This window comes from Lonchura striata, chromosome 6 (genome assembly GCF_046129695.1).
Source record: "Lonchura striata isolate bLonStr1 chromosome 6, bLonStr1.mat, whole genome shotgun sequence".
In the NCBI taxonomy this organism is placed as follows: domain Eukaryota; kingdom Metazoa; phylum Chordata; class Aves; order Passeriformes; family Estrildidae; genus Lonchura; species Lonchura striata.
Genome location: NC_134608.1, coordinates 25310721 through 25323459, shown reverse-complemented (window position 1 = coordinate 25323459; position 12739 = coordinate 25310721). Strand labels below are relative to the sequence as shown.

General features: G+C 41.8%; 1 protein-coding gene across 1 annotated transcript; it reads left to right on the top strand.

The window, feature by feature from the left end:
• The first annotated feature begins 1753 nt into the window (after positions 1 to 1753).
• Positions 1754 to 12411, top strand: PSMA6 (proteasome 20S subunit alpha 6). Its single transcript, XM_021542693.3, has 7 exons — positions 1754 to 1917; positions 5550 to 5644; positions 6443 to 6524; positions 6684 to 6839; positions 9784 to 9962; positions 10603 to 10697; positions 12205 to 12411. The coding sequence occupies exons 1-7, from the start codon at positions 1842 to 1844 to the stop codon at positions 12260 to 12262; spliced, it is 741 nt and encodes a 246-aa protein (XP_021398368.1). The 5' UTR covers positions 1754 to 1841; the 3' UTR covers positions 12263 to 12411.
• The last annotated feature ends 328 nt before the right edge of the window (positions 12412 to 12739 follow it).

The window sequence follows — 12739 nt, the reverse complement described above, 5'->3', positions numbered from 1 at the left end:
CACCTCCAAGATCTCCCACTTACTGCTTACTGTGTGAAAAAGATGACAGTGAGAACAGCTTTCCTCAGGATCCTGCAACACAGAATTTGACTCCATACCCCATACTCACCAGAAGTGATTTAACATTAAACCAAAAGCATGATTGCTCTTCTGAAACAATGCTGTACTCTGGAAGCTGTATCCTGAAAGTACCTTAACTTCCATTCCATCACGTCCATGGTATTGAGCAACTATTAACTCCTTCCTTTATGTAATTCAAATACTGAATCTTTGATTCCAAACATAAGGATTTTCTTGGTTACTATTTGGCAATCAGGCTGAACACTTGATATTTACTTAGATTTTCTCATGTCCTTTTCTCAGGGGAAAAAAAAGATCATTCTAGAGAATGAAAGAGCTCTGTAGATGGAAGAACTATAAAGGTGTGGGTCATCATCTTGGAGAAACTGGTCTTAAGAGACCATAGAGGTCGTAAGAATCACAAATGGAATCACATAGAAAGGAACGCCTAGGCATCCTTCATTGGCTGTGTCAGTACAAAAGCATCAAATGGTAGTGGCAGACAGAAAGTTCAGATAAAAGGTGAGGTTTCAGATAAAACCACAGAACATATTATGCAGACCAGCTCTTTGCCATGTTATGGTTTCAAAAAGTACATGTGGGTTCAAGGGGAGACCAGAAAGTTCATGAAAGGGAACCAGCAAGGGTTACTAAATAACCAGACACTATCCCTGCCTTGGAAGTCTCTCCAGAAGGTTGGAGTCTGGGAGAGGATTCAGGGAGTGTATCATGAAAGGCTCTCTCTAGTCTTAAATCCTTGGGTATCCCCCTTTTGGCCACATTTGGAGAAAGCAGTAGGTGAGACTGGCTCTGTTCTGACCCAGCAGACACAGTCCTACCTGTTCATGTTCTGTGTTCCAGAGCTTGCAGCACCCCTTTGAACTTGGCTGTGTGTCTGCCCAGAGTCCTTCCCTAATGAAAGGGACAAACTCTCAGTCTTGTAATACACAGTGGGACATTATTCTTCCATAGTATTAATAAGCAAGAAGTCTTCTGAAAAATTTGAGAATACAAATTTTTAATGCATGGCATACACAAAACCCACCTTTATTCTGCTTTCAACAAAGAATAAGCTCAGCTAATAATTTTGAAATAGAGGCGTGGATACCAGAATGCAGCTCTTCCATCTCTTTTAATGACCAACTTTTAAAAAATGCCTTCCCAAAAAAAGCAGGGGAATTCCAAGATGTTGAAAGGCAAAAAACTAATATTCACGAGTTTAAATTTGGGGAGTTTCCCTTTGGACTGGACACTGATAAAAAGTCTTTTAAACATCGCATTATAACGCAGCTGCGGCAACAATTACCTATGAGTACCTTAAACACTATTTTTTGAGGTACTTGCTTTAAAATTATTCTCATTCTAGAGGAGACGCAGAAATACTTAGTTTGGAATTTCAGGAGAAATTTGGAAAAAGAAAGTTTGGAATTTGTTTTCCCGGCTGGCGGTGATACTTTTATCCCGTGTTGATGGATGCCGCGATGATCCTTTCATCCCGTTTCCTGCCGCTTCCGTGCGCGTTCCCTGCGGCGCGCCCGGCGGAATTCCAGGTTTCCGCGGGCCCGGCCCCGCCTTCCTCCCGCGGCCCGCGTGACGTGCGCGGCGCGGCGGCGCGCGGCTCGGGCATGCGCAGCGCCGGACCGTGACGGTGCGGGAGGGCGCGCGCCTGCGCGGGGTGTGCGCGTGACCCGGAAGCGCTCCGGCGGTGGCTGCGGCTGCGGCGGGGCCCTGCACGCGGACAGCTCCCCCCGGCCGCGCGCCGCTCCCGCGCCGCTCGCGCCATGTCCCGCGGCTCCAGCGCCGGCTTCGACCGGCACATCACCATCTTCTCGCCCGAGGGCCGCCTCTACCAAGTCGGTGCGTGTCCGCGCCCGGGGCCGCCCCGAACTGCCCCGTCACGGGCCCGGCCTGCCCGCCCAGCGGGGCCGCGGGCGGCCGGCGCAGGCTCCGCCGAGCCCGGCGGCCCGTGCCACGGGGCGAGACGCGGCGCCTCCCGGGGCTCGGGGGTCCCGGCTCCCAGCCGGCCTGGCCCGCGGGGCGTGGGGAGAGCCCGGTGGGAGCGTGGAGCAGCGGCGGGCCCGGCCGTGCCGGCGTGGGGGCGCGGGGAAGGGATGCTGGCGTGCGATAAGGAAACGGAGAGCCAGGGTGGGCTCCTGAGTGTCCCCTGCCGCCGGAGGACCCTCCCTTAAGTGTTTCTTTGAGTGAACCTTGCCAAGCCTCGGAGCACCGCGTTTGGGGATCTGAGAAGTGTGTTAGCTGTTTGAAATGAGATTTGAGCTGCCTCAAAACCTGCATGGCAGAGTGACAAAGCCAGTTATTGGACGGAACTCAGGCACTTTCTTGTTACACCTGAATGCTGCTTGTTCTGCTCACTGTGGCCTGTGAGATAGCAGCAACCTTCCTTTGTTTTCAGGTTTCTTGGAATAATCTGAAGCCAAGCTTCAGCTTCTTCTGTAAGCCACTGATGCTGTTATTCCTGTTTTTGCAGTGCACGTCCTGGTGCTCCCTGTGCAGGACACAGTTGGCTCACAGTCTGGCAGGACAGCAGTCTGAGAGTGCCCCTGGAGGATCCTCTCAACAGGGACAGATGAACTGTTCTGCAGCATCATCCTGATGCTGCCTTCCCCAGCTGCAGTGCCTTCACTGCACATCCAGTGCATGTTATGTCCCTAAATCCGTCTGCTCTCCGGGAAAAGAGCTTGCTGCAGTCAGATTGTATTAATTGCCTGTGGCAGCCACATATTTTTTTGTGACTGCCTTTGAGTTTTTCTCAGGAAGAAGCCTGTGTGGATTAGGCCTCCTGGACAGGTGGCCCAGTCTTGAGCAGTCCTTTCTGCAAGGAAGAATTAGGAAGGTGCCTGTGTGTAGGTGTCTACACAGACAGAAAGTTACCTATACTAGATACCTGCATATGGGCGATGTCTTGTATCTGGAGCATGTATAATGCTTTTTATTCCTTATACATAGGAATGGTAGGGAGAGTGCCTCCTCACACAGGGTTTCAGTGGTACTGTGGCAGAGGAGTCCTAGGCTCCAACTTTCTACTGGCATTAGTAGCAGAGAGGAAACTGAGCCTTGGTTTTCTGCCTCTGGGGTATATTTAGCCAGCAGGTTAATGTATGAGAAATGTGTGGTACCTCCATAACTTTTAACAGTGTCTTGGAAAGAAGTATCTGCATGTGTATTTGAGAGCTTCTGCACACAGCCTGAAGCTGTCTTAAAGCTATTTTATGTACCTACGTGCTATAGGAAGAAAAATATGTAGATGTGCATAGTTAACTTCAAGCAAGAATGAGCTCACTTTACTCACAGCCAGGCTGGTAACTCGGCCATGGTGCCCCATGGGTGTCTCTGTTTGCCAGCATCCAGTTATAGCATGGGCAGAAATCTCGTGTTTGCTTGCAATCAGATGTCCACATCTAGATGGTTTTGTTTTATCTTTGTCTCTTCGCTGGATTAAGGTTAGCTAGGGGCTGTCAAGGATGAGCATGGACATGTGTTGCTTTAAGATTGCCTTAAAACTTGAGTTTTTTCTGGAATTTGGCAGTATGGGAACAGAGATTTCCAGCATAGTGATTTTTGACTGAAATGCCTATACTTTGTCTTAGGTCTGTCTTCTGCTTCCAAAGCTCAGAAAATTCATGTGCCTTTGATCACATATTAGAAAACTTAACAGTTATCTCGCATTACTGTGGTTAAAATCCCTCAGAGCATCAGTGTTCTCTTGCCACCTGTTAGTTTCAATCTTCAAAGGTGACGTTTCTTCTGAGTGGAATTCTGGGAGGTGAAGAAAATTACTACAGTGAAATTTCTGGCTGTTGCCATATATTCAGGGAACAGCAAGGGGCTGCTATTTTCAGAGTGGATGTCTGCCATGCTGCTGAAATACATACATAGCAATTAGCAGTTTCCTTGAAAACTGAGCAATGGAGGTGGTAATAAGGGGATGCAGTTTAGCAAGCTTGGTTTTTGGTAGTTGTGAACAAAAATTAGTTTGTGATAGGCATCTATTCCTAGTGCCACCTAAGTGTCACAGAACCACAGAATGACTGAGATCAGGTGGGCCCTCTGGAGATCATCTGGCCTCTGAGTCCCTGCCCAAGAAAGCCCATCTGGATGAGCTGGATGCCCAGGAGTGTTTCCAGATGGGTTTTGAGTAGTACAGGCAACCTTTCCAGTGCTCAGTCACCTCTGATTTGGTCCTGTCACTGGGCATCAGTGAAGAAAGGCTGGCTCTGTCCATCGGCTTTACACCCTCCCTTCAGGTGCTTGTACAGATAAATAGACAAGTGTTGCAAAGCCTGTGCTCAGGGCTTCAAGCATGACCAATTTGCAGGCAGTGCTGGCTCTTGTTGTACTGGGTTTGTGCTCTGCTGCAGGTTGGCACTGATCATCCCAAGTGGGCAGAGTTGTACAGAGGGAAAGGGGAAACATCCTTTAAGGCACATTTGGGTAACCAGTAAATGCTCTGATGTCTGAGAGTAGTAAATACAGTGCCATAAATACACTACAATGAGCCCTTCCTCAGTCAACCCTGACTCAGCAGATTGAACATTAATATACTAGGTTTGAATTTTTTTTCATCTTCAGATTATTACTTGTCTGTTGTGCAGTCTTGTCTATAGATCTGAGTACAGCTTTTAAAATAGCCAAGTTTTGTGCTCCCATTATTTTAAGGTAGTTTTAGCAATTTACTGTGCAGTTTGTAGACGTGTTCTAAATTCTGGGTTCACGTGTGTAGCTAACGAAAAAACTCACCTACATTTATCTGCTGTCTGAAACTTACCACTCAGCCACATATTAGGAATTTCTGAATGTTTGTCAAATATTGCCAGGTGAACAGTTTTTAAAGTTCTTGTGCCTAAGGCTTTTGAAACCGACAGTCAGGAGAAATTTATTTCATGGATTATTTAATGACTGTTACTTTAGTGTTTGCTTCTTAACACATTGTATTTACATGAATAACACTGTTAAATTGGTAGCTTTCACTATAAAAAGTGAAGAAAAGCATTGCAGTGTTTAAATGTCAAGTCAGAAAATATGATAGTTAAAACCTGTCTCCTGTGCCTCTTGTGTCATCCTGCCAGTTTTCATCTATATCAGTAAAAAATTAGAAAAGTATCCTTTAAAATTCTAAAATTCATGTCAAAAATTCTTCTGTAAGAATTTGTAATTACTGTAGATTAAGGTTGGACAATTTTGGTCAAGTTCAGAACAGCCTTTTTGTAATAAAACTTTATTCTGTTGCTGTTAAGCTTGAACTGACCAAAAAGTCAAATGAGAAGAAACATTTCGAGGAAGCAGTGACAGTGGTTTTCTGAAGAGAGTCAATGCACATTGTACTAAAGATTTTAAGGACACAAAGCGTTGTGCAAGTATTAAAGTATTAAAAGGCCATAAATTGGTGAGATTCATGTGTTGGGGGAAATTTTTAATTGTACTAGTGTCTCTGACACAAGTTTTTTATTAACATTTGTATGTTTTTCTAGAATATGCCTTTAAGGCCATAAACCAAGGTGGACTTACATCTGTAGCTGTTCGTGGGAAAGATTCTGCAGTCATTGTAACACAGAAGAAAGTACCTGTAAGTAGTCTGTTCTTGAAGGGAGGTCTGGAAGGAGAGGAGGAAAAAAGATGGGGTGAGACTCAGCAATACTGATATTATATTTATTAGCACTGACATAAATTTCTATTTGAACTGAATATCTAATTATCATTCTGCTTATTACAAGTTCTAGCTCCATGTAGTGTTCAATTGTACATTTTCTCACTTAGTACGGAATATGCGTTTTCTCTGTAGCTGTTGAAGGGATAAATCTAAAATACAAGTTGACCCTGCTGTATTGAGTGTATATTGAGGTGACCCTGCTTGCTGCATTCATTGCTCTGGCTTGTAAGGGCTGAGTTGTCCATAACCAGTTCCCTCATTTCTTTAATTTCTGCTGAGAAAATGTGATACCAATAGCACATAGAGCAGGTTTTTATGAGTGTTTCAGCTCAGTGATGATGTGCTGTTGAAAAAGAGGGGAAATTCTTTTATGTTTGAAGAGCAGCATGCAGTAAGAGAGCAATCTTTTGTATGTGGGTTCTCAAAGTTTGTTCAGAGGGAAAAGGACTGTGATGTTGATCATGTTCTTGTTCTTCTCCTTCTTCAGATCTGTGCTTTAAATCTTCCCTATTCTCCAGTTTCTTCCTTCGCATGCCTACAGCAGTAAACACTGGAAAGCCTGAAAGAGAGTTTTTAGCTGTTTATGAGTCCTTTTGGGCTCTTCTGTAAAGACCAGAGGATTCAGAGTTTGGGGGTTTTTTGTTTGTTTGTTTGTTTTCTTTTAACTTCAAGGACAGTGTTTGCTATTACTTACTATTTCTGTTTCTTCTTTAGGACAAGTTACTGGATTCCAACACAGTGACTCATTTATTCAAAATTACTGAAAATATTGGCTGCGTGATGACAGGAATGACAGGTATTTAATTCACCAGTCTGATTTTGGAGAATTTTCCTAGTTCTAATGGGTATATTTAAAGACAATGTAAAGTTGGACCTGGAATTTATATTCTCAGGCAATGCTAGAAATAAAGATGGTACATATTCAGTGGAATTAATATTAGTTCTTTTTGTCTAGCTGACAGCAGATCCCAGGTGCAGAGAGCCCGCTATGAGGCTGCTAACTGGAAGTACAAGTATGGGTATGACATCCCTGTGGATATGCTGTGTAAAAGGATTGCAGATATTTCTCAGGTCTATACACAGAATGCTGAAATGAGGCCCCTTGGTTGCTGTAAGTACAGTTTATGAAAATTATCTTTACGGTTTCTTGTCTAAGTGTGCAAATTCACATATAAGAAATTCTCACCCATTTTCAAAATGAGTAACTGAGGGAGTACGGGGGTGAACAGCAGAATGAGGGAGCAGTGTTGTAGGTCTTGAACTGGAGCCATGGTTTTACCATTGACTCAGAATTTGAAATTATATAGCCTCTCTGATCCTATTTCACCTTAGTTTTTGGGGCCTGGTCTGTTTGCACTGTGCAGTGATGCCTGTGTGCAGGAGATGCTTGTAACTGTGTCTGTTTGTGGTGGTTTGACCCTGGATGGATGCCACGTGTCTGCCAAAGCCTCTCCATCAGTCCCTTCCTCAGCTAGACAAAGAAGAGAAAAAATACCATGGAAGGGTTATGGGTCAAGATAAGGGCAGGGAGGGATCACTCACCAATTACCACCATGGGCAAAACAGATCCACCCTGGGGAAATTAACTGAATTTATTAACAAGCAAATAAAAATAGGATACTGAATAGTAAAACAAAATCTTCAAAACACTTTCCCCCTACCTCCTCCACAGATGTAACTTTATTCCTGGTTCTCTACCTCTCCCACAATGGCACAGGGAGATAGGAAGGTGGTCTGTGGTCAGTTCATAGTACATTGTTTCTGCTGCTATATCTTCCTCAGGGGAAGGACTCCTCACACTCTTTCCCTGCTCCAATGTGTTTCCCATGGGAGACAGTGCTCCAGGAACTTCTGCAAAATGAGTCCTTCCCACAGGCTGCAGTTCTTCACAAACTGCTCCAGCAAGGACCCCACCTTATGTGGGGTGCGGTCCTTCAGGAACTGCTGCTCCAGTGTGGGCTCCTTCCTCCACAGCACCACTGTCCTGCCAGGAGCCTGCCCCAGCACAGGCTCCATGTGGGACCACAGCCCCTTTCAGGCATCCACATGCTCCAGCGTGGGCTCCTCAGGGGCTACAGGTGGATGTCTCTCCACCATGATGTCCGTGGGCTGCAGGGCCACAGCTGCCTCACCGTGGTCTTCACCACAGGCTGCAGGGGAATCTCAGCTCTGGCAGCTCCTTCCCTCCGTCATTTACCTCAGTGCCTGCAAAGTTGTTCCTCTCACCTATTCTCGCTCCTCTCTTCTCTGTCTGCAATTTCCTTCTCTCTTTTTTTCTTTTTTTTTTTTTTTCTTCTTTCTTAAATACACTATCCCAGAGGCACTACCACCATTGTGGATGGGCTTGGCCTCAGCCAGCAGCAGGTTGGTCTTGGAGCTGGCTGGCTTCAGCTCCTTGGGACACAGGGGAAACTTGTGGCAACTTCTCACAGAAGCCAACACTGTATCCCTCTCACTACCAAAACCTTGCCATGCAAACCCAGTGCACTGTGTCTGGGTGAACATCACTGTTAGAAGAGAGAGATGGGGAGTGAATTATCCTTGTGCAGGTTTTGTGGCTTTTTAATCTAAATAGTAATTATAGGACAGATATACAAAATTTTTGCTCCTAACGTAGCTATCATATATATATAATGTAGAGGAAAAAGTGCCTAAAATATTTTCCTTGCAAATATTTCTACATGTCTTGTTTTATAACGGCAAATGCAGCTTAAAAAGAAGTTGTGTGTTGAGTCATTTTTTGTCAATGTTCCTGTTCATCTGTGTGTTCTGGGGTTGGTTCTGACTTGTTTTCTCATGTTGGACTGTAAGCAAATTATAAACATACTGTTAGGCTGTTCAGGAACTGAGGTAAAAGACTCAACAGGTTTCCTCAATTACCTTTTGATTAAACATTCTGAGTTTCTTTTTGATTGGTTGGGTTTTGGGTTTTGTTTTTTTGGTTTTTTTTAAGGAGGAATAGTTTCAGAATTGATGAATCACTTCTTGTAACCATAATAGGCACTAAGACTAAAGAAGCAACATTCAGAGTTGTGCCAAAGTTTCCGTGATGGGGCAATTTTCCTATGCTTGTGTGCTTGTAATTTTCAGGAAGGATTGTTTCTTTCTTCCCTTGGCATTTCCCATGCCTTGATACTGCTGGAAATTCCTTTTTTATAGTACATAAATAAAAATGTCTTTTTCATTTTTTCCCTTAGCCTTTTTGAAAATATGAGGGGATTTTTTTTTTATGTTGTAGTAATAGCTGCTCAGAAGTTTATCACCTCTAACTACTAGCTGAAAGTTACACAAGTGTAAAGTGAAAATAATTGAAAACCATGACCTTGTTCTGTTTTGGTTTTTTATTGCAAGTATTGCTTTTGACTTATTTTTTAATATGCATGTTGAGGCAATGCAGCTGTAAATCAAGACGTGAGGGTGAACACATGCATTTCAGTGATGTGGTCAATTTGTGTTACTTGAAAACTATCCAGCTTCAAAACACTTAGTCAGATGATCTTCAAAGACTCAGTTATGTCCTGATATTTCCACTTTTCATTTCAGATTTTTTTAGTTTAAAGAGGAAAATGTAATGCACTGTTTTTTCAAGGTTACAAACAAGAAATCTAAATTTGATCTTTTAATATTTCCATTAGTTTCAGCATGTTTATGCCTTCTAGTAAAAGGCACATGGTAATAGAACTATTGTTTATACTTCTGTGTCATATGACACAGGATGTGAGCTTTGGTTTGGTAAACTTTATTTCCTGACTTTGTGGTGCTCTACACACTGAGCATGGCAAAAATGTTTGTATGTTTAATGAGTAGCCTTCTTTGGGAATGACAGAAATATAGTTTCTGCTGAACTGGGTTGCACTCGTGGTAATGAGGTGCTGGTAAGAAATGGCAAATTAGAGATAAAAGGGAAACCACAGCTCCAGGTATGGGACTGATTCCCAGAGATGCACTGCTGGCATGCATGTTTTTTCACAGAGAGGAGTATCCATTCTGTTCTTCAGCTGAATAAAATTGCTAAAATTGGGGAAAAAAATACATTAACAAATTTTCTCTTCAAGGTATGATTTTGATTGGTATTGATGAAGAACACGGCCCTCAGGTATACAAGTGTGATCCAGCAGGTTACTATTGTGGATTCAAGGCCACAGCTGCAGGAGTTAAACAGACAGAGTCAACCAGTTTTCTTGAAAAGAAAGTAAAGAAGAAATTTGACTGGACATATGAACAAACAGTAGAGGTAGGCTAGCAGAAGGAAATTAAAATTTATTTAAAGTATTTTTTAATGAATATGTTGCATGTAGTCTTGCAATGCAGAGAAATGTAGTTAGGCATTTCCTTTTTCCCTACAATTCTCTATTTCTGCCAGAGCAAATATAGCTATACTAACTAGAAAATTATATGAAAATATTCTGCAAGTGTTTGAATGGTCATCTAATCTGCTTTTTTTGCTTTATATTAGCTGAAGCAGATTCTGTAATTGTAGCACTCCCACTGTAACTGGTGTTTGGTTACTACAGTGCTTGATTTTGGGAATACCAGTATGACTTAACTTTTAGTGAAATTTAAAATAATCTTTGTATTAGAAGGTATTTCAAACAGTATCTTTGCATGATAAAAGGTTTTGGTTTTGTTGTGTCTTTTTCTGATACGAAAACATGTCCCTTTGCTTTTTGTAGATTAGGCTTTTTAGGGAGAGGATTGGAAGGGGGCTGTATTCTGTAGCAAGGGGAAACTATTTAGAATTTCTAAGCTGAGATTTTGAAGTGAGAAGAAGTAACTTTAAACCAGAAGGAAGGATAGTTGTTAATGCTATGTCTATTAATAAAAAAAAAAAATAGTGCTTTCTTTCTAATGTTAGGGGTTTTGTCATCTTTCAGACAGCAATAACATGTCTGTCTACTGTACTATCCATTGATTTCAAACCTTCAGAAATAGAAGTTGGTGTAGTCACAGTGGAAAATCCTAAGTTCAGGTAAGCAATCAGTGTTGATAAAACCTGGTGTGTTTCTTTGATTATGTGCAATTAGTTTTACCTTCTTGAGTAATCGTAAATTGAGAAAAGGTATAAATTTAAGAGATTGAAGTTTTGAAGGGTTTTTTACTTGTAACTCTTCAAAATGTGTAGGGGTAGAAAACATTGTATAAAAAGAATAATGCAGTTTTAAAATGTGTGACATGGTTAAGGGATTTAGTAGAGAAAAGAGATCTTTCATGTTTTAAAAGGGTATTGCATTCTCTGATGACTGAATGTAGTTACATCTGGTCTAAAAGTGTTTTCATGCTTAGAAGCATAAACATTTTTCATAGTAATGGTATCTGGGGTCCACTTCCAAATCACAGTCATACTAACTAATGCAGTAAAGTCTGGTTTATATTATGGAATATTTACAAGTCCCTTAAATTTGTTATTCTTTTTCTAAAATGAATCTTTAAATTATTCTTGCTCATCTTTTAATAGTTAGCATTTTTTAACATGTATAGTTTGGAAAACTGTATTTAAATTTCATAAGATTAAAAGATCATGGATTTTAAAAATCACTAGTGATTTGAAAATGGCTGATCTATTTTCCAAGTACTCTGCATTCCCATCTAGCATGAAAACAAGGCACCTGCTATTTCTTCCCTCCTCCATTATTGCCTGCAGCACACTGTGTGCACCAAGATTACTTGGCCAGTGTATCAAGGCAACACCTGAAGTCTTCCTGCTGAGGGCAGGAAAGCTTCACATGGCATACAGTGCACTTGACAGCCTTCTCACAGCTCAGTGTATAGCTGCAGGAGAATGCATGAAATGTGGGAGAAAAAGTTCTGGGGAGTTTTTAGAGTGCAAAAGAGCCATCCAGGTATGGCTTACCTAAAATGTAGGTACGTCTGGCTTGCTGCAGAGAGATAGAGTTATTTCTGCTTTAGTCTTTAATTGAGGGTTTTTTTTTATTTTTTTATTTAAAAAGATGGAACAGTAAAATTGGGAACAAAGTTACTTTAGTCTGACTACTTGGTAAGTGGGGACTGAAGAGACTTCAAACCTTTGGTTCCTACAGGTTCAGTCTTTTAAGTGCTTCCTTCCTAATGTTTTTAAGGTGAACATGGTGATGGGTGGTTTTGCATTTGGTGGTGTGTGCTGAGGACAACAGAGGAGCACAGTGTGAGAAAGCAGACAGGAGCTGCATGACCCCTTTTCTACTGCCACTCAAGGGATCAAGCTACCTTCTCACTAGGTCTCAACTTGCAAATGCATTACTCATGAGGAATTACCTGTTATTTTTCTATCATTTGTTACCTCCTTGCTCTCTAGTGCATTTGATTCTTCCTTTATTTTTCAAGAGAATTGGAATGTCAGCCTGTGGCACTGGCAGCAGGGCTTTAAAGGGCAGAAAGATGCATTGTTGTAACTTATTTGTATAGATATTAGGTTGTAATATTGAAGCTTAAGGGGAAGAATCATTTAAGCTATTTAAGATTTCTTTTTGTTCTTTCAGGATCCTTACAGAAGCAGAGATTGATGTGCACCTTGTAGCTCTGGCAGAGAGAGACTAATTAGCATTCCCATTTCCATTGTCTGTGCTTCTGGCCAGGATGTTTGGAGAAAAGAAAACACTTAATAATGGTTTTAGGTTATGGGTGGAAAACAGTGTTCGCTATATGATGTATTTTACTCTGTACAAATAAAACAGAGGTTTTTGAAATTCTTGGTGTCTCCTTTTAAAGTTATTTTTTAAAGTTCCAATTCTATGAAATTGTCATCAAAATGGTTGATGACTTTTAGTGTTTCTGTGGTAGTTGCTTGCCTTTTAATTGTATTTTAAGAGAAATTTTATGCTCTGAGCTGTATCTTTCATCTGAGCTATTTGGCTCTTTGTGTAAAGTTAATATCAATTTTTGTGGTGTGTGTGTCTTAAGATAATTCATGTTCATGGCCTGATGTTGAAAGCCTCACAACATTACTGGTTTAATCATGGGGAAGTTAGGAGGACCTTATTTGCTCAGGTTTATATGAGGATATAGGGCAAAAGC